The 20172-nt window shown below is 40.8% G+C and overlaps 4 protein-coding genes and 1 non-coding gene across 8 annotated transcripts; 1 reads left to right on the forward strand and 4 right to left on the reverse strand.

Annotated features, from left to right (window-relative positions):
• Positions 1 to 833: 833 nt before the first annotated feature.
• Trnag-ucc lies at positions 834 to 905 on the reverse strand. Its single transcript has one exon. It is a non-coding gene; the product is annotated as a tRNA-Gly (tRNA).
• A 377-nt stretch (positions 906 to 1282) lies between these two features.
• Positions 1283 to 19984, reverse strand: LOC124313919 (methyltransferase-like protein 7A). Of its 2 annotated transcripts, none has more exons than XM_046778764.1 (3): positions 19813 to 19984; positions 19281 to 19695; positions 1283 to 1672 (listed from the first exon to the last, which is right to left on the reverse strand). In XM_046778764.1, exons 1-3 carry the CDS (start codon positions 19896 to 19898, stop codon positions 1403 to 1405), a joined length of 771 nt encoding a protein of 256 aa, XP_046634720.1. In that variant the 5' UTR covers positions 19899 to 19984; the 3' UTR covers positions 1283 to 1402. The 2 variants fall into 2 exon arrangements, with proteins under 2 accessions (XP_046634720.1, XP_046634722.1); XM_046778766.1 differs by lacking the exon at positions 1283 to 1672 and adding an exon at positions 18791 to 19194 and having other exon boundaries at positions 19813 to 19981.
• Positions 2557 to 6607, reverse strand: LOC124313917. 3 transcript variants are annotated; one of them, XM_046778760.1, is made up of 7 exons: positions 6033 to 6607; positions 5394 to 5973; positions 3836 to 5320; positions 3602 to 3767; positions 3384 to 3534; positions 3276 to 3316; positions 2557 to 2722 (listed from the first exon to the last, which is right to left on the reverse strand). In XM_046778760.1, the coding sequence occupies exons 1-3, from the start codon at positions 6540 to 6542 to the stop codon at positions 5082 to 5084; spliced, it is 1329 nt and encodes a 442-aa protein (XP_046634716.1). In that variant the 5' UTR covers positions 6543 to 6607; the 3' UTR covers positions 2557 to 2722; positions 3276 to 3316; positions 3384 to 3534; positions 3602 to 3767; positions 3836 to 5081. The 3 variants fall into 3 exon arrangements, with proteins under 3 accessions (XP_046634716.1, XP_046634718.1, XP_046634717.1); XM_046778762.1 differs by having other exon boundaries at positions 2557 to 3316; positions 3680 to 3767; XM_046778761.1 differs by having other exon boundaries at positions 2557 to 3316; positions 3676 to 3767.
• On the reverse strand, positions 10821 to 12070 carry LOC124313918 (thiol S-methyltransferase METTL7B-like). The gene is made up of 3 exons (XM_046778763.1): positions 11754 to 12070; positions 11241 to 11655; positions 10821 to 11152 (listed from the first exon to the last, which is right to left on the reverse strand). Exons 1-3 carry the CDS (start codon positions 11870 to 11872, stop codon positions 10892 to 10894), a joined length of 795 nt encoding a protein of 264 aa, XP_046634719.1. The 5' UTR covers positions 11873 to 12070; the 3' UTR covers positions 10821 to 10891.
• On the forward strand, positions 15984 to 18500 carry LOC124313916 (UDP-glycosyltransferase UGT5-like). Its single transcript, XM_046778759.1, has 2 exons — positions 15984 to 17166; positions 17277 to 18500. Exons 1-2 carry the CDS (start codon positions 16300 to 16302, stop codon positions 18021 to 18023), a joined length of 1614 nt encoding a protein of 537 aa, XP_046634715.1. The 5' UTR covers positions 15984 to 16299; the 3' UTR covers positions 18024 to 18500.
• Positions 19985 to 20172: the final 188 nt, after the last annotated feature.

Consider the following 20172-nt stretch of genomic DNA (forward strand, 5'->3'; position numbering starts at 1 on the left):
ATAAATCAAAGCTATTTTTTTCCTTTTATTTTGATACGCACAACGCCATCTGTAGGGGGAAAAGCAGACGAAACTCGAAACTTTTCAAAAGTCAAATTTCCTTAAAAAAAAAGTGTCATCTGTAACTTTGGGCACACTTAAAATCTAGGCTAATCGCATAGATAGCAGCAACAAAATCGTTTAATTGAGAGTTTCTTATAAAATTGTTGTCCTGGAATTTATCCGTAATCTGCATTGTGCATTTAAAGTTTTGTACATTTTCTCCAAAGATATCATTAACTGGCATTCATTTTGCATTTTCCATCTATCTACATAGTTTCATTCTGTATCTAGGTGATCTAGGTAGACCTTATCTCCGTTTGCTACAGCATGCTACGGCACGGGAATAGGGAATTAGACTGTGGCTTTAATAACGGATTAGATCACAGATAATAATTCCTCTCCCCTTAAGTGACTTGATGGGAGTATTTTTCATGCCTACAGTATTTCTTATTATAAAGTATGGTATGAAGTCGACTTAAAATTTAAAGCTCAAAGTTTATTTTCTTTTTTTTTTGGGGGGGGGGGATGCTGCGATCAGCAGAATTGAGGATTAGATGTGATATTTAGCTAAAAACTTAGTAACAATCAGTAAATGTATGTTCATTTTAATTAAATTAAATGAATAAATTCGATACATTGAGTGACGTAGATAGGATAGGTGTAGTTGCAGAATAGCACAAAAAACTTGCCAACTTGTTGCCAAAGGGGTTTAATTGCCAATCTAAAAATTAGCAATAATTGTCATCAGAAACAAAATTTTTATCTAATATGAATCAGAAATAAAAAAGGAGTGCGTTAGCCGGGAGTCGAACCCGGGTCTATTGCTTGGAAGGCAACAATGCTAACCGTTATACCACTAACGCTGTACAAAACCTACTGATTTAATGATATATAATAAACTGTCTGAATCCAAGTCCAAAGTATTACACAGAAACAAATTCACAGAATGGCATTTTATTTTAGTCGATACATCTATATGAGAAAATACCTATATCACTTAACATTTTTTTCCTAAATTGTATGTGTATTTGCATTTGGGTTAAAATAATCATAGGCTATAGCAGACAAGTATCCAAATGTTTTGCTGTATAAAAGTTTAAGCACCATTTTATCCATCCATCCATTTTGCATCGCAGTCATCTGTCAAAGTCCGAGATAACTCCGTTGAATACCGATTCCTTTTGAATCCACGAAATGACCAACAAAATATAAAGGAAATAAAAAATACTAAAACTGAAACTAAATGGAAAAAGTGAAGTATATTTTAGGCTAGCCTAAATCCAGCTACTATAATTACAAAAAAAATAATTGGGATATTAATGTAATGGAAAATGCTGGACTTTCTTTTTATAGGTGATTCCTATTTTGTGGCGATTCCTTTGACATGAGAGCTATGAAAAATGCATATGGCATGCAGTCCACTCTTCTGGGGGGTTCGGAATCTGTTCTGGTCGATGTGCGAGAATCCCAAGTCGTTCTTTTGGATAATCTCATCACTTTTCCGGTTGAGTTTACAGCCAGCGAAGACAAATTGGTACATGCACAACGGATGCGAAGCAATGTGCTGAATCAACCGGACCAATCTGTATTCATGTTCAATGATGTGCTCCCAAAAATAATATTTTCCGCCCTGTGGTATATAAATATTTCAAAGAAAAGAAAAATGTCTTTATATAAAAACCTTTTAAATGATTTAAAACAATCCTACCGGTACCAAAACGCGGTGAATTTCTTTCAGGGCCCCTTCGACACTGCGGACGGAGCAGAGGACCATGGTGGAGACGACGATGTCGACGCTGTTGTCCGGCACGTCCTTCATATCCTCGGCGAATCCGACGACGAAACGTTCCATTTTGATGTGCGGATGGTCGGCCTGTTTCTTGAAGAATTGCTCCTCGAAAAATGGATTGACTTCGACGGCCGTCACTTCACTTTTGGGCGGATAGAATTCGAAATTGTAACCGGGACCGGGACCAATTTCCAGGATCCTCAGTCCTCCCTTTTCCCTCAATCGGGGAACTGCTGATTTCTGATTCTTCATTGAACTAAAATGTTGCTGTTTCAGGTCCCGACAAGTGACGTGATAAGTGCCAAGTAAGGTATTATACGCTTTAAAAAAGAACCTGTTGTGCAGGAAGAATAGTATATTAGTTTCCCCAAAAATGACCTGAGTGAAAATGTGTGAAAACGGACTTACAGTTGTCGAAAGTAATTGCTCAAAAATATTATAGTAGATGCTAGGAGAAAATGATGAATCCACGATTGCTGGGTTGCAGAATAAAACATTACTGAAAAATGATCCAACATTTTATTCACGTTATATTACTTGAAATTAAAATATTTTTGATTATTCGGGAGGGTACTGTTGCGGATGACAAGTGACGAAAGACTGACGTGTGAGCTGCGGCTTTTATAATGTATAACCTGTGTCGGACAGCAGCACATTCAATGTCACGACAACTGCATAAAATAGCTCATGCTGTATCGTCTCTGATGAAGAAATAAAAATGAGGATGGCATTGAACATAGTTTATTTCTCTTATATGTTTTATACAACAACAATATCTTTCGAGGCAATATAAAATTTGTCTTGTGCAATAGCAATATGAAAAGTCCGAATGTCGCAAAGCTTTTGCGGAAAATGGCGGCGAAAATATTTCCGCCTTTGCTGGTAGCCTATCTGGTTCAAAAATAGAGTTATTAGATATAATCGTGGAAAAAGAAACCAAAAAGTGAATTGCGCATCATTAATAACGAAAAACCAGACACAGACACGCACCATCCGCCTCTCCATCCGCCATATAATGGACCAATAAAATTTCAACTTGAACATCCTTTTCTATTTGTACAATAGCAACCTTTTGCAAAAGAAAGTCCTTAAATTGCCATTGGAATTTCCCAAAAAAGTTTGCAACATAGCCTAGTGATAAAATAATAGGCTATAGATTCTCTGTCTGGAAACCTTTAGCCCCTCAAGCTATATCTATTTATACGATGCTTTGGTTGTATAATACTATTTCTCAAATCTCAAATAGCAGCAATAACAAATGACTATGCTGGGAATAACCCATCACAGCACATTTCTTTGTTTCAATGGTGCATGTGCTGAATTTTCCCAGCAGCTGTCGATTTCTGTTATGGGAATAACCCAGCACATCAAATCAAATGGTTGTTTCAGACACAAACAGCACGCCTGAGAACAGACTACACCCCTCTTCATTCTTATATATTACCTCCTAGAGTCCAGTAATAGTAAGTACCTTTCATTTTTTACCTACAATTTTAGATAAAAAAATTATTTCTATATTCATTATTGCAAAAATGAATTGATAACGCATTACCCTTGACGATGATGACGTGCCCCTGCCGTTTAAAGTTTGTTATTATTGCTGGCTTGGCTACCATGATCGATGGAGGTTCTAGGAGAGTCCAGTCTTGGCCCTTGGGACCGCTAATAGAATATGCTGCTTTTTTGTTTCCAAATCTTAGGCCCTGAAAAAAAAAAAAAGGAAATTGTTAACAACAAGGGAACAGAAATTTTATCAGCTATGAAAGAGACTTCATGCGTTTTGATTGATCTTTGATGAACCAAATTGATTTGCCTGTAAAAACGTTTCTCAGCCTTGGCTATACTGACCGGATAGCGAAAGCTTTGGGGGTTACTCTGACGGGCATCCATTTCTTAAACGTGCGGATCTTTGACTTTTTCTTGTCCGCTTTACGCCCTACAATTTGTTCAATTACACCATCGTTATTCTGTTTACATCTTCAAATATTCCGAAAAGTTATTTACCAGCACGGTGTTCCCGGTGGGCTTTTTTTTGTGGTTTCAACATGGTCCTTTATCTTTACTTCCTTTTTTAAACTTGGAAATACTTATTGGAATCTATAATTAACTGTGACTTTCAGTAAAAAAGTCACGATTTCACGAGATTACGAGAAGAAGCAGATAAATAAAGCAGACGACGCAATTGTCTAAAACAGCTCCATCTAGTGTTGTTCTTGCAAGTTAATTTACAACACCATCTGGGATTCAGAGATGACACTATGCAGATAAAAGAGAAAAAGAGCTTTGCAATAAGCTTGCGAGTAATTTGCAAGTAAAGCTTTTCCGGTTGCTAAGTTGTCAACAACAACATTTGTTTTTTTTTCTTTTTCGATGTAAAAGGGTCCAGTCAAGAAAATGTCACGCCGAGGAAACCCGACAATGACCATACAACTTTTGATAAATTTCATTTGTGGATTGTGAAAAATTCCTGTCAGTTATTTGCCATTTTCCGCTGCCGCCAAAAAAACCAAACGGAATCGGATCCAAATTAGCGCGTCATTAACGATTGCCAAGGGCGGGGTTTTCTTCACGGACGGAAATGGCGTGACAATATATATAGAAGCGAAGGTGCTGAAGTGTGTGTATTGTCGTCTTTTTATCCCGTCGAACGCGGGAGTGAAAAATTACAAATTACCAAGACAAAAAGAAAATGACACGTGAGAGTTTGAGCTGGGCCAATGATGTCTAGAAATTTGAGCTTGGCACACGCACAGGGGATCATAATAAAGAAAGTTAACTCCTCGCTCGTGTTTGTTTAAAACGTTTGCTGTGGCCGTTCCACGCGATCTCTCTGTTTCACGTTGGTTTTAATTAAATGGCATTTTCCGGTAGTATTTTTTTCCCCTACTGTTTTGAATCAAATTCAATCAATCAACTTATAAAAGGCTATTATTATTTAAAAAAGAAACTGATGACGTGTCGAATCATTTTCGTTTCGAATTGAGAAAGTGACAAACAACCAGTAGGCTAGCTCTTGTTTGATGGAAACATGATCGATCGCTGACGGCATTTCCCAGCAATGTATTATGGAAATATGGAATGGTCACGTCACGTCCAATTAATGTCGTAACATCGAGTTAGAATTCAAACTATCAAATTACAGCTTAATGTTGGATGTAATATTTCCTAAATCTAGCTACTAGAAACTAAAAAAATTTTAGATAGTCATTCAAAATCAATGGGAAATGCCAGCAGTGTCGTAATTTATTTTTTAAAAACAATAATTGGAGTTGATGTCACTTCCGCAGTAAGTGTATCTCTTCATGTCGGCTTTAATGATGCAAATGCCTAAATAAACGTCCTCCAACGGAATCATCGGAACGGTCTGGAAGGCAGCCATTAACGGAACGATCATATTGCCGGTGATGAAATAAGCCAATCCGTTGAAATACGAAGGGAAAGTTTTCCAGGGAAATTCTTCCTTTGTAATCCTCCTCCTTCCCCATCCCTCTAATACCAAATCCAACAAAATCATCAGTTTTGTCTTCTTATAAAAAATATCAAGTAAAAATTAATCCTATACCTCCTCCTCGATCATACGGGTTAGTTTGTCCCCTGACGCCGTAGACAAAAGTGTTGGAAATATCCTTTTCGGTCAAAGTCGAGCCGAGTTTCTTCAACGTGACTTTTTCGTAATTCTCGTTGATCATGAAAATGACGTCCACTTTGTCGCAGTAGAGCCGGACCCAGTTGAAAATGGCGGCCAATTTCAATGACCCATTTCGGCCAGAATCGATTATGTCCATTTGGACGACATCTTTATTCTTGTCGCTCTCCTGTTGGATGAGACTTTGGTTGCCAGAATCTCCAGGTTTGCCCAGGAAGAATCCGAAATTGATGGAACTGAAGAGATTCGGCTTCAGGGTTGTGATTTCCTTCTTGAAAATGGCTCGAATGTCGTCCCGTTTCTTCTGGTTGTTGTTGGTCGCGACGCCGGTCACAACCACGAACAAACTGGGCACACTGGACGTCGATGTCACGTGTAAGGGACACGCCGGGACGTTGATGGGATACGGGATCGTTAGAATGTCGTTGTAAACGGTGCCAAAATCTGCCCTCAGTTTTGGCACGTCGACCAATTCGCGGAGACCCAAACGGGCCACCTTAAATAATAATAATTATTATTAATTAATATAGCCTAACAATAATAATAATTTTGTACCGAATAGCGAATGTAGTCCTGCATTCGATCCCGGATGGCTTTGGCCTTTTCGGCGTTTTCGTCGATGGTCCTCTCGTCCCAAACGGAGACCATGTAATCCAGCCAGAATTTCTTTTCGCGGTTGAAATCATTTCCCATTTTCTCCATTTGTCTGCGATGGTGTAGGTGATGATTAATGGTGTCCATGACCGTTGTGTTCTCGCACTCGCTGACTTGTTTCGAGCTGCTGTTGTCGTAGACCGGATACCATGTCTTCCAGCCGTCCCGGCACGGAATGAACCGGTACGCAATACAACGGTCAAAACCGGAAAAGGTGACGAGGGATTCATCTTCCGAAATAGTGGCGTTTCCTAAGAGAACACCTGCTACATCGCAGTGTTCTCTTCCGATGTATCGAAAGGAAACACATTGGTCCCCTCTCCACAGTGATGTAGATGCAGATGACGAAAAAACCATCGACGTGATGATTAACACCAATAACATCTCAGCAATCACATGAATGACGGCCATTTTCAGCGATGCACCAGGTTGCTTTGTTGATATAGCTACTGACCAAAATCCAAGTCGAATATAAACTGTGCAATATACAGTCGTGGCTGAAAGTTTGTATACCTTGTGCTCAAATATACGCCTTTTTACTCTGTATTGGCGGGTAGTGTGAGCCTATCACAAGAGAAAGGGGTTGTTATTTGTTCGCATTTTTCTTTTATTACCCAAACCCCTCTACCCCCTCTTTTCTTAACTCTACCTTTTAACATCACTAACTATTTTACCGCGATGCGACAGACGGTTAAGCAACCCTTTTACGGAACGCAAAATGAATAGAAAATAAGGCTGATAGACAGATTCTATTAATTGCCACTATTCTGTCACGCCACCATTTAATTCTAGAACTCTTGTTAATCAAGCGTTCGTAAATTTCATTTTGCGTTCCGTAAAAGGGTTGCTTAACCGTATCCCGTTTCGCGGTAAAATAGTTAGTGATGTTGAGAGGTAGAGTTAAGAAAAGAGGGGGTAGAGGGGTTTGGGTTAACAAGGAAAAATGCGCACAAATAACAACCCCTTTCTCTTGTGATAGGCTGACACTACCCGCCAATACAGAGTAAAAAGGCGTATATTTGAGCACAAGGTATAGAAACTTTCAGCCACGACTGTATTTTGGTCACGTTCGCCAAACGTGGCTAAACTGACGTGTACAGTATATAAACGCCGATAGATTTATGGAAGAGTTTGGTATGCTACATGAAAACTTTTACACTACTATTTCTAGGATTATTTTTCAGATATTCGATCGTATAGTTAATATAAATCTCTGCTTTTTGTACAAACTAAAAAAACCCATAGTGGCCCTTTTACAAAATATCACGTGATCGATATTTCAACCTTCAATCAGATAGGAATCTCGGTATAAAAAAACCTTGCTGTCCAGCATTGTCGGTCAAAATTCTTCTTTTTATGTTCCGCGGTTATTGGTCATTTTTTATTACTCCCCATTGATTCCATAACAGTTCCATCCATCAAACTTTTGTCAATAGCTCCGCGACGACATGTGACACGGTAATTGTATTAGTCGACATTTTCCAGGGTTAATAAAGATGCTGTCTTCAATTCAATCCTTTTATGTTCTTTCGGTAGATTATTAATTGATAACATGGCAATGTAGTTGACATTTCAGCGCGCTTGATTTTTTTTAGTTTTTTGTTATTTCACGCGCTATTACCGCGCCCGCTACAAAGTCCTTTTATGTAAACCTAGCGCAAACACACCGTTACCCCTTAAACTGTTTTCCCATCGTTTCCCATAAAAATAACAAAACCAAAAATTCGCCAAAAATATATCAAAATGTTTATTGATCTTTTATCTCGTTGTTGCGGGGCGTTCATCGGAGGTCTCCTCAAGGGCAGTCGGACGGCAGTTTCACCCTGGATACATATGCAGCACACAGTGTGCTTATTTTTTAAAATTGAAGCGAAACATTTTGGACTGATTGTTTCAATTGAAACTGTAAAATAAAAGGTAAGAAGAAATGAGAGCGCTGAAATTTCACTCCCTATTCCTCTACGCTTCTCAATTTCTCATGGCGATTTTTTCCAATTGTTCATCTGCCAGTGAGCAACAGCAGCAGCCGGTGGTGGACATTCCAACGCTGGGTCGGTTAGTCGGTTCCCATAGCATTCCAGTAACTGTCGTCGGCGTCCGGTCGAAAGTTTTACGCCTTCAGAGCGCCATTCCGTTTGCGCTGCCACCTGTTGGAGATCTCCGCTTCAAAGTAAGAAAATTAGAATTCATTTAACTGTAAAAACATGAGCTCTAAATTCCGTGAATTGCCTTCCTTGCAAAAAAAAAGCGGCAACGGTGAGAACGACAGGTTCGGACCCGGTTACATCCTGGATCGTGACGTCGTCCTGGTGACTATCAACTATCGTCTGGGACCTCTCGGTGAATTTCGCAATTTTTTCATTGGACTTTTAGATACATCCCCGAGCTGTCTATCGAGTTGTTAACATTCTTGAAAATTTGGTTTCATGGTTTTCTCAGCACAGAAGTCGTCGATGCCCCAGGAAATTACGGACTCCTCGACCATCCAGTCGTTGGCCTTGCGGTATAATTTCCCGCCAAATTTATTTCAAAGCTCATCACGCTTGGTTTTATTTGATGTGAATTGAATTTTCATTATAATAATAAAGATGGGTGTGCGTCTGTGCGATCACGTTGGCCATTTTGGTGGCGATCCAAACTCGATAACCATATTTGGCAAGAGCGCAGGTGTGGTGCCAGCGGGTGCCAAGCGTCGACTTTCACGTCCTGTCTCCATATTCCAAAGGTAACCAACTCCAGAAAAATTTAATTTGATTCAATATTAGCACTACGTATTCTCGTTATTACAAAAAAGGCTTGTTTCATTGATCAATCATTCAATCGGGGACAGCGAATGTCCGTGGGTGTTGGACACACCCGTCGGCGAATACACCCGAAAATCCTGGCCGAGCATCTGGATTGCCCAACGGTCACTTCCGGGGAATTACTCCAATGTCTTAGGACGCGCAGTGCCGAGGATATTGTCGGAATCCGACGCAACATCACCTTGCCTGAATTAGTATTGATTGGAATGATTTCATTACTAGTTATAGGCTACAAATGATGGCAGAAGTGTTATGTAATTAGGCCTATATAGCCGAAACTGATTTCGGTACTTTCGTATCATTTTCTAGCTAAATAAAACTTGCATTAACATACTGTACTTGTAGGAGTAAGTCACGTCTCCGGACGATGTCAAAGTGTCGGAAACTCTTCTCGATTTATGAACGTCCTTCGCCAAAGATGGGTACATCATATTTTAGATTAGCCTATATATACCCTAATATATTACCGGACTGAATTAAATATTCAAATTCAATTTACAGGGCACCTCTGCTGAGTCACCACGTTGACGACCAGTGGCTGATGCCGGTCGAGCAAGGAAAGACGCGCAACTTGAACATCAACAGTCGACCGACCTTCGTCAATGACAAAATGCCTTTTGAACGGCGATTGGCATTCTGGGACCGCGTGAAAGTTCAAAATCGATTGCTTCCCGCCAAGGGCGAATTTTAAATTCATGAAGAAAAAAAACACGTTACGTTACGGTATAAAAGAAAACACGTTTTTAATCAATGCAGCTAGTACATGCCATGGAACTCGATGAATTAATAACAATAAAAATACTTTGTGAGATGACGTGACAGGCGCGGGGAATTTCCGCAATATAATTTCACCTTGCGTGGTGGAATGAAGCCGCTAAAGCTTCGTGGAAATATCATTCAAAACCGGAATAGGAATTAATTCTAAAAACTTGAGACAAAATAAGAGGATATATAAAATTGGTGTGTTATCAGCTGAGGTTAAATAGCCAAGAATTGAGGTCAAATAGTCTATATCTTATATTACCAGAGAGCGAATTATCTAAATTACTATATTTCGTATTTGGGCGGAATGGTGTCGTTGTGGAGCAACAGCGTCTAATAAATTGGATTCTATTTGATTTCCGTCGTGCCCGGTCGTGCCCTATATACATATTTATATAGAGGATTCGATATAATCTTTTAGGTATTATGTGTAACACTGTAACACGGGTAAAAGAATTATTCTTTTATACAGATTCAACTGCCAGCAGCAGCTGAGTGGTCGAGACAGTTTCTAATAAGATAACATTTTCTTTGGAAATATTCGGCAAAAATGACTGTCTTGAATCAATCGGAATCAATTGTTATCTCGGTTTCCCTTACAAAAAAATTTGAAAAGATTTTATGAGAATGTAATATAAAGAAGTTTGTCTGACAACTTTCGAAAATAATTTGATCCCTTTTTATTTTTCTATAGCGATAACGAGGTTATTAGGCCTACTTCGTTGAAATTCTACACGATTTTGATCTCGATTTTGATCTCGGACGTGATTGCCAAAGATTAAACCCAGCCGTTTTAATCACTGGTCATTCAGATTATATTGTTCAGAATTTCTCCTGACGTGCTCTAAGAATCGCCGCCAGACTGTAATACTGTATAAAGAATAAGAATTTTTTAGTCAGCAATATTTTACGTTATTGCTTGACGCTATCGAATGACCAGAACCTGTTTCTGATATCTCGTACACTTGGCGACAGAGTTGTGAACCCCTCGTCTCTTATTATCTAATCTATATCCTTTTTTACATAATGCGTTGGACATGTTATTCCTTATTCGGTGTGCTAGTACGTCCAGCAGCAGAAACGACTATATAATGACATTATAACATTAAATTTTTTACAATGGAAATCACTCCCAGCACCTCCCAATTTCTAATAGGCTATAATATCATTGGTTTTATTCAAATTCATAAAGTCTTATTTCGTGGCGATCCCGATAACAACGGACGCGACGATTATGTACAAAGAGTGGAATCCTTTCTTCAGCGGGGTCTTGATCCGTTGCTGCTCAATTTTGGAGAAACCACATTTGTTGGCCGCGATGACCTGGTCGCTGGTCCGGTTCAAGCAGCAGCCGAAAACCAAGTCGTGGAACGTGTAGGTGAACAAATCTTGAATGAAGGCAACCCAGCCGTACTCAAAGTCGCGGATGTGCTCCCAGTAGAAATATTTGCCACCCTATTTTATGTAATCAACATTTCATTAATAATAACCCAATCAAAAAGATGAAGCGCTTCTAATTATATCTAAAATAAAATATTATTACTGGAGCCAGAACGCGGTGAACTTCTTTCAGCGATTTCTCCGCGTTGCGGACGGAGCAGAGGACGCAGGAGGAGACGACGACGTCGAAGCTGTCGCTCTCGACGCCCTTCATGTCCTCGGCGAAGCCGACGATGAAGCGCTCCATGTTGATGTGCGGATGGTCGGCCTGCTTCTTGAAGAACTGCTTCTCGAAAAAGGGATTGACTTCGACGACCGACAGTTGACTCTTGGGCGGGTAAAAGGCGAAATTGTAGCCGGGACCGGGTCCGATTTCCAGGATCCGCAGGATGCCCTTCTTCCTCAACTCAGGATCAGCCGATTTGTGATTCTTGATCATTTCGAAATGTTTCCTCTGCAAATCCCTGATCGAGTTGTGGTGGATGGCCAGCATCGGTGTGTACACCTTCGACAAAAACCTATTATATGATGCCAGGAATTCGTCAGTTATTAATATAATAAAAATGTTCCCAGCAGAATTCATTTAGCACAAATGAGTATAGGCCTATTGACTCACCACGGCTGAAGGTGAGATCCTCCGTATTTGCGCAGAATGAGGAGGACGGTCAACAGCGTCACCAGGTGGGAAATCCAGGGCTTGAAAACCAAAGCTATGTCTGCGATTTCTTCAAACATGGTGACGATGTCTAGCCTATATAATACAGCAAATAACGTATTCGGTTTGGATTCAAACGCACTTAATAATAGAATAGGACGTTTTGATTTTGAATAAGTTAAAGTCTCAAATGGAGGGGACCCCAATGAGGGACGAGTGTCACTGTTGAAATCGAAACGTGAAATGAGCAAGGCGAAGAGTAACCGGAAGAATTTATTGAAATCGCTCTCAGCATTTGCACCAAAAAGAATCAAATAATAAATGCCTGATGCTGCCCACGTTATATATGTTCTAATGCTTAATAATGCCATTGGCTCCACAGCAAAAAACAAAACGAGATTTCTGGTTTTCTGGTCAAACTGCTTCAAGATATCATATGTGATACCTGTTTTGTTTTTTGTTTTCCCGTTTTAAAATATACGACCATGACACAGACTGCCTTTGCTTTGGATTTGACCTGCAACTTAATACGAACTGTATTAGGCCACTCAAAATAACTCCAAAGCGGAATAATAGCGGAGATGATTTTAATTTACCAGAAAACATCAATAATAAAATAAATATCAATAATGGAATAATAGCGGAGATGATTTTAATTTACCAGAAAACAAACAAAATCTTGTAACCTGTTATTCCTCATTACTTATATTCCTTATCTGTTATATATAGAGCAGGCGTAACCTTTTAAAATCATTGATTAAGAGCTAGATAATTTAGGCGAAGTTGTTCCACTGAAATATTATATGTGCTTGGAGCGCAATGGACTCGTCTTAAATAATTACGAAGAAGCTTTCATTCAGGATTTTTGGCTTGAACGGGTCTGACGGAGAAAGCTATGTATACAGTCAACTATACTATAGTCCAACATTGCAATGTGCATTGAAAATCTAAACATTTTCTCACGTGGAAAGAGGGAAGAACGTGCATTTCTGATTATGGCTTTACAGCCGTAAAATTTTGCACTGGAAAGTTCATCAAGAGGTCTATAGTTTTGACCAAAAAAAATTCAGATTAGGCCTACTACTTTAATAACGAAAAAATGTCTCCAGAGATCATAAAGGGAACGGACGTGTCGGATACAAGAGCAGATGTGTATATAATAATTTGAGCACCCGCGATTGGTCCGAATGCTCCAGCAGCTATTATTCTTAATCGATTTGGTATCGTCACCGATAATATCTGACCTCATTGGATCATCAATCGTCTATATAGAGTAGGCCTATTATATAATAGGCCAACAGTCGTTTCTGCAAGTCTTCCGCAAGTCACTCAAATATAGTTAAAACAATATAATGCTGAGTCATGAAGCCGTTTTGGCACAAGCAACCAGACAACCCCATATGCATCATCTGGACCCAATAACCTTTCTAGAGCGGTTTATGCGGTACGAGATTTTAGCTAATAAAAATCTCAAGCAAAACAATTTTTAGCAGGCAACTTTCCCTTTATTATAGGCTATATAGGCCATTCTCCGCGAGTGGCTATTAGAAAGCGACTGCTGCGGAATAAAATCATATTCTGTACAACAAATTAAAATCATGCACGACGAGCGTAAAGTTGCGCAATTGTGAAACAACCCGGAAAAATACACTGTTAAGAAATGGTCTCGTATTTGGGTACACGATATTAACGAAAAATGTTACTGGGTCTCTAAAATCGGTAGGAACTCCGTTTCGGTAGTTATAACCTTCGATTTTCAATAGCACGTCTCGACCAAAAATGTACATTCTCAATTTTTGTTTCCTACTTTTTCCCTTCCTTTTGTCTAGTTAAAAAAACAGCCTAAAATGTATCGAAAAGGTACTATTACTTACATCATATAGAAATGGCACAGCGGATCAGCATCCGACTGTGATGCCGGAGACCCGAGTTCAATTCCTATCGTAGTCTAATCTTTTATTTAAGAATGGACGATTACTACTCACGATTTGCGAGACGGAAAACACGTCTCGGTTATCGTAGATTATAATATACGTTTCTAGTTGCCCGGTTTCCGAGGACTGTATGTCTCGAAAAACGTGAGGTATTATTAACAGTGTAACCAAACAAGAAACAAAACGCGGAGAGACCTAAGTTGCAGCAGCATTCCTGCGGGACATCCTGTTTTTCAGCACGTTTATATTTTGTATATATAAGATCTCCAACATTTTGTGTTTTGACTGCTGGTCCTCAGACGCCCTTTAAAAAAAGAAATTTATTAAAAAAAAAAAAGAAAACTAGACAAACCGCTCAGCCCGGCCATTCGGAATTAAAAAATCTTTTGAAAGGTTTTATACAAGCAGTTGTTTCCAAACAGCAGGCAAATCAGTTGACCCTATAACACAATCTGGAGCAAAACGAACGTCGCATCCATCCAGCATTTTGTAGTCAAGATTTGTTGCTAGTATTATAATTCGCAACATATGGCGCGGGTTAATTTCTTCCTGAGCAGTGCGCTGGAACGGGGCCGAATTAGTAGCTAGCAGCAGCAGCCATGAATATAACAGATGAATCGATCTTCTGCGGGAATAAGAAATTGACAGAAGTTATAAATGAAGGTTTCAGTTGAATTAATAACAATGTTTTGTTTTTCTAGCCAAGACCAGAATTCTTTTTGGAACTCTACAGTATATTGAAGCTTTATTTTAAACACAATAAGGCGAATCCCAAAATTTGTCAAGCTTTTTATTAGGCCTATTTGCAGATCTTCTTGGATTCCTTTGCGATTAAACTGATTGATATCTATTTGTCCAAATGGACTATGGAATATTTATTTTTATGTAATAAGAAAGTAAGAATGCAAGAGAGAGCACTATATAAATACTGCATGCCCGGAATATATAGGTATGTATAAAGGCAGCTGCAGCAGTCCACCTAAGATGGCTATGTAGGTTATCCAAAAATATAATATCTATTATATTAGCGCGTTAAAATTCCAAAGCGATTGCCTAATAATATAATAAACTGGATTCCAGTGGATATTTCCACTTTCCCAGCAAGATCAGCATGACGATGAGAATTTTATCTCGTTCAAAAACAAAACCGTCAGGTCGTCGCGACGACTGATGTGTGCTGTGTCTTTTCACCCCAAACTGCGCCGCAACAAGAAAAACAAGATAAAAGTGGCTTTCTCATCAGTGCTGCGATATATACAGTATAGCCTATATAAGAGCGCTCAAGTGCAATTTCTCTGTTTTCCAGCAAGTAAAGACTCTTGTAGGCTATCAACGTAGCTATATAAACGAGTCCCTCGAAGTAGTCGTACCAACTTTTATAGGTAGGCCTACATCTTTTTGATGATTTGACACATGCACCATCACGTAAATAAGTGATCGATGGGAGCTAATAGTTATTCACGTCTGCATAAACGAGTTATTGTGTTTGTATTATAAAATAAAACCTGAACAGAAAACAACTTTGTCATGCCATCAAGCGTCAAGAGTTAAAACAGTTCACTTTATATATTAGGACATTCCGTTTTGTTCTAGCTATATAGCAATGTCATTTCGCTGACCCTGTTTTCCTGGTTTCCCTTTGATTTTCTCTGAAATTCAACAGCACTAGTTTCTTTTTCTTCTTATTCTCTGCAGCTGCTTAGCACCATTCTAATAAACTGGTTTGATATAGCTAGAAACATAAGACAGCGGCGCGACCTAACCACGACAAGTTCTTAAGGGCATTGCGTAACCCGAGCATATCCATATCTGGTTACATAGCAACAGCTTCATTTGCGCGCAATAATACTTTTGCACCTGTATAAAACTAAACGGGCGATCCGGGGCGATCCGGATGATTCACCCGATGTATCCTTATTCCGCTTTGTTCAAAACTCCTTTTGATTTGGTTAGATGTCTCTATGGTTTATAGACTATATATCTATATTTTCAGACAGGCCTGCAGCTATATGGCTATCCTAATATCAATCCATGCTGTGCTTATATAATCCTAGAACATGTTTCAATCAAGAGTCGGTAGACCCGGCAATCTGCACTTTCTATATACAAAACATAAGATGGAATATAATATAGTGTAAACTGGATTTCTTTTGGTTTCTACTAAAAGAGTACACCAGAGAAATTCGGAGTGCTGCATTATATACAATCATTTTTTTTTCCTTTCAGATTTCCCTTATAATTTCTTTATATAAACATAGACTACACTTCGCATATTATTTCTTGGAACCCAAACGCAACAGCAATAACGAGTTCCAAGACGACTGTTGATTCGCTCCACATTGTGTGGAGGCTTTCCTCCTGTATGTAGCGCATAAGGCAGCACTCCGTTCGATTTGGCCAGTTTGAAACTCTCGTTCGTCCAAGTCACTTCGACTGAGCACGGGCCAATCTCTAATACATGGTCGTATTAGTGCAACTCTGACCGCGTCATCCACCGTCCAGCCCACACCTTCATCAGTCTTCGCTGTTTGACGTTTTTAAAAACGTGGGAAAAACAAGTTAATTCCCAAAAAATGTCCAGCCCGTTCGTTTCGTACGTTTTGACCCTAATGATGGTGTTGTTGTTCTTTTCGGCCGCCGCCGATGGCTACAACATTCTCGTCCTGACGCCCATCACCTCGCCCAGCCACACGAACGTCTTCAAGCCGCTGGTGACGGCGCTGGCCGAGCGCGGACACTTTGTTACCCACTGGGACGGCCTCAAACCGCCCAGCCACAGCAGTAGCAGCAACCGGACCAGCAATAGTAATGTGCGGGTGCTTTACTCGCCCGTCATGGCCGAAATCAATCGCGAGCACAACGTCAATTTCAGCGATCGTGACCATCCCCTGCGGCTGCTCTTCCGAGTGCCCAAAACGGTGGCCAACTACTGCCGGGCCATCCACGAGGATCCGGTTTTCCACAAGCTGATGAGCACCGGTCTGGATGAGAAATTCCATCTTATCCTGGTCGACGGCTTCTTCAACGAGTGCACCTTGCTGCTGGCCGAACTCTTCGACGTTCCGTTCGTCTACCTCAACTGTTTCGTGCCTCCGCCGTGGCTGCAGAACACGATGGGCACACCGTTCGCTTTCGATCATTTCCCGCACTCGGGGCTCAGCCTGTCCGACCGGATGAATTTCTGGCAGAGGTCGTTGAACGCCGTGACCGGCTTGGCCCTTGTGGCCTTCTACCACCTGTACGTCGTGCCCGTCATCGACTCAGCGGCCGTCAAGGTCCTGGGCTACGACAATTTCACCTCCATCGTCGACATCGAGGACCGCCGCTTGAGCCTCCTGCTGACCAACACTCATTTCAGCATTAATTATCTGATGCCGACGTCGCCGGCCGTCGTCCAAGTCGGCGGAATGCACTGCGTCCCGCCCAAACCTTTGCCCACGGTAGGATAAAACAAATAACTGATGCAAGTCCATAATATTTCATTTGGCTATAATACAGTCGATTATTTATGATCTTAATATTATTATTAATTCAATTTGTATATTTAAAGGATTTGGAGTTGTTTGTCGATGGGTCGGGCGACGCTGGATTCATCGTCCTGAGTTTCGGATCGATTTTGAAAGGCGTCGAAATTCCGGGCGGAGTTCGCAACATTTTCCTGTCGACTTTCGCCCGGCTGCCGCAGCGAGTCATCTGGAAGTGGGAGGACAAGGGTGTCCTGCCCGACGGGCTCATCCCGTCCAACGTCAAACTCGTTTCCTGGCTGCCGCAGCAGGACCTTCTGGGCCACCCCAAGGCCCGCCTCTTCATCACCCACTGCGGATTGCTCAGCAAGCAGGAGGCCGTCTACCACGGCGTGCCGTTCATCGCCCTGCCCGTCTGGTCTGATCAGCCCATCAACGCCCAAAAGGCCCAGGAGGACGGTTACGCCATCAAACTCGACTGGAACCAATTGACGGAGGAGGTCCTCTACGACGCCATCCAGCGGATTCTCACCGATCCGAGGTACAAGCGGCGGATGAAAGAAGTATCGGCTCTGATGAGAGACCAGATGGAGAGTCCGCTGGAACGGGCAGTCTACTGGATCGAGTACGTCATCCGCCACCAGGGGGCTCCGCATTTGCGCAGCGCTTCCCGCCAACTTTCAATCTACCAAAAGTGCCTCCTGGACGTGATGGGCTTTCTCTCTGCCGTTTGCCTTTTGGCCATTTATATCCTCTTCCGCTTGTGTCGTCGCTCCGTCTGCTCCGGCCAACGTCGACAACAATCAGCTGGTCCGCTCAAGAAATTGAATTGAGCGACTTAAAAATTTGAATTGAAAAAAAAATTGAAATTTTAAAATTGAATTAAGAAAAACTGATGACGCCGCAGTCGTTTGGTTTCGATTCAAATCACATGAGTGCTGCTATCAATGCCAATGTCTTTTTCTTTGTTTCAGTTGGTTCACTCGTAAACAAAATTTAGTTGAAAAATTTAGTCAAAAAAAAAACAGAAAAGCATAATTTCAATTTGAGACAATTCGGGATGAGTTGATATTTTTACTTTGAATTTGTCGGGAAGAAAAAAAAAATTAGTCAATTTTCAGTTTTGTTTGTTTTTAGTTTTATTAACTATTTTGGAAGCAACACTCAAAGCTGCGTGAGTGTTGGGGGTCCCCTAATATTTTATACAGGGATCAAATGATGTTAGTCTTTAATATGTTGTGAACAATTTAGACCTATGTGATGTATTGGTATTAGCGCGGACGAAAATAAAGAAATAAAAGTACACGATTTGATATGTACCTAATAATAATTTTGTAATAAAAACCAGCAGTCTGAAATGTTAAAGATGAACGAAAACTATGGAGTTTAGGTCCGTAAGTTATTCCTTGTCATATCATTATGTATCTGGGTCAAAGGAGTGACGTATTCGGAAATATTCAACAACCGGAAAAATGATCCACACTCCAGAGCGCAAATCAAATTATGTAAAGAATACATTTCCCACAAACTGACCCCAAATGACTTTGCTTTGATGTAGGCTATGCATAATTAAAGCATATTTACGAGTGTAAGTTTTGAATATTTGTTAAGATCGTTGTGTATTCTTGAGTAATATTACTAATATAATGCCGTAATTATTAACCGATCGGATAGAGGCAAAGCGCAGCATAACTATTTAATACATAACAGTAAAAAGAGAAGAAAGTAGGCTACATCATATTTTGATTTGATTTATTTCGTGGCGATTCCTTTGACGTGGGCGCTGTGGAAGACGAACAATTTATTTGAAAAAGGCGTTCTGAAACGTTGCTGCTCGACGCTCGAGTATCCAGTCTTATTGGCTTTGATGATTTCGTCGCTCCGCCGGTTCAAACTGCACCCGAAGACCAGGTCGTAGAAGGTGTAGGTTGCCAGGTGCTGGACCAACCGGATCCAAAAGTGTTTAAATTCGCGGATGTGCTCCCAATAATAATATTTTCCTCCCTATCATATAGGGGGCGAATCAAAAAAATTTTAAAATATTAAATCGATCGAAAAAACAGACGAAACCTTATAATTGAACAACATACCGGAGCCAAAACGCGGTGGACTTCTTTCAGGGCCCCTTCGACACTGCGAACAGAGCAGAGGACCATGGTGGAGACGACGATGTCGACGCTGTTGTCCGGCACGTCCTTCATGTCCTCGGCAAATCCGACGACGAAACGTTCCATTTTGATGTGCGGATGGTCGGCCTGTTTCTCGAAGAATTGCTCCTCGAAGAAGCGGTTGACTTCGACGGCCGTCAGTTCGCTGTTGGGCGGATAGAATTCGAAATTGTAGCCGGGACCGGGTCCGATTTCCAGGATCCTCAGGGCGCCCTTCTTCCTCAACTCAGGATCGGCCGATTTGTGATCCTTGATCGACTCGAAATGTTTTCGTTTGATCTCCCGACAGTGCACGTGATAAACCGCCAGTGAAGGGTTGTAAACTTTAGAGAAAAACCTAGATCAACATTGACGACGTTACGTTATTTTCAAATAAATTTTCCGTTTACATTTTCCCCATGAAATAAATTTTTTTGCAACTTTTGGGACGAAATAAAATGAGCAAATAACTAACCATGGCTGAATGTGCGAATTGTAGTATTTGATGACGAGGCAGACAATGGCCGAACCGACCATGACAGAAGGAAGAAGACTCGACATCGTCGTTCTTCGTCCAGACGAGCTGAGCTTTTGCCGATGACCGAACTGTTAGATGTCTGACAGCCAAGAAAAAGAAGGGGATTCATCTCGGAGAGCTACTTACTACCTTGGTCTGCGCTTGCTGCTGGAAGCTCCGCCTTTTCTTTCGCTAGGGATAGGGCTATCTAAAACCCAAATAATTGTCCAACAATCTACTGTAGACGACGACATGAGCCGGTTTATGACCTAGAATTTGTTGCTGCCAGCAACAGCAGCAACAGCGTGATCTAGGAAC

The sequence above is a fragment of the Daphnia pulicaria genome, chromosome 10, assembly GCF_021234035.1.
Source record: "Daphnia pulicaria isolate SC F1-1A chromosome 10, SC_F0-13Bv2, whole genome shotgun sequence".
In the NCBI taxonomy this organism is placed as follows: Eukaryota; Metazoa; Arthropoda; class Branchiopoda; order Diplostraca; family Daphniidae; genus Daphnia; species Daphnia pulicaria.

Coding starts and splice junctions, on each gene's coding strand:
- LOC124313917 (XM_046778762.1), bottom strand. CDS start 6,542: ATGGCCGTCATTCATGTGATTGCTGAGATGTTATTGGTGTTAATCATC. Junction 5,974..6,032: donor AGGACTACATTCGCTATTCG/GTACAAAATTAT, acceptor TTATTATTTAAG/GTGGCCCGTTTGGGTCTCCG. Junction 5,321..5,393: donor CCCGTATGATCGAGGAGGAG/GTATAGGATTAA, acceptor ATTTGGTATTAG/AGGGATGGGGAAGGAGGAGG.
- LOC124313918 (XM_046778763.1), bottom strand. CDS start 11,872: ATGTTTGAAGAAATCGCAGACATAGCTTTGGTTTTCAAGCCCTGGATT. Junction 11,656..11,753: donor GGATCTCACCTTCAGCCGTG/GTGAGTCAATAG, acceptor ATCATATAATAG/GTTTTTGTCGAAGGTGTACA. Junction 11,153..11,240: donor TTCACCGCGTTCTGGCTCCA/GTAATAATATTT, acceptor TACATAAAATAG/GGTGGCAAATATTTCTACTG.
- LOC124313916 (XM_046778759.1), top strand. CDS start 16,300: ATGTCCAGCCCGTTCGTTTCGTACGTTTTGACCCTAATGATGGTGTTG. Junction 17,167..17,276: donor CGCCCAAACCTTTGCCCACG/GTAGGATAAAAC, acceptor GTATATTTAAAG/GATTTGGAGTTGTTTGTCGA.
- LOC124313919 (XM_046778764.1), bottom strand. CDS start 19,898: ATGTCGAGTCTTCTTCCTTCTGTCATGGTCGGTTCGGCCATTGTCTGC. Junction 19,696..19,812: donor AATTCGCACATTCAGCCATG/GTTAGTTATTTG, acceptor ATGTTGATCTAG/GTTTTTCTCTAAAGTTTACA. Junction 1,673..19,280: donor TCCACCGCGTTTTGGCTCCG/GTATGTTGTTCA, acceptor TATATACCACAG/GGCGGAAAATATTATTTTTG.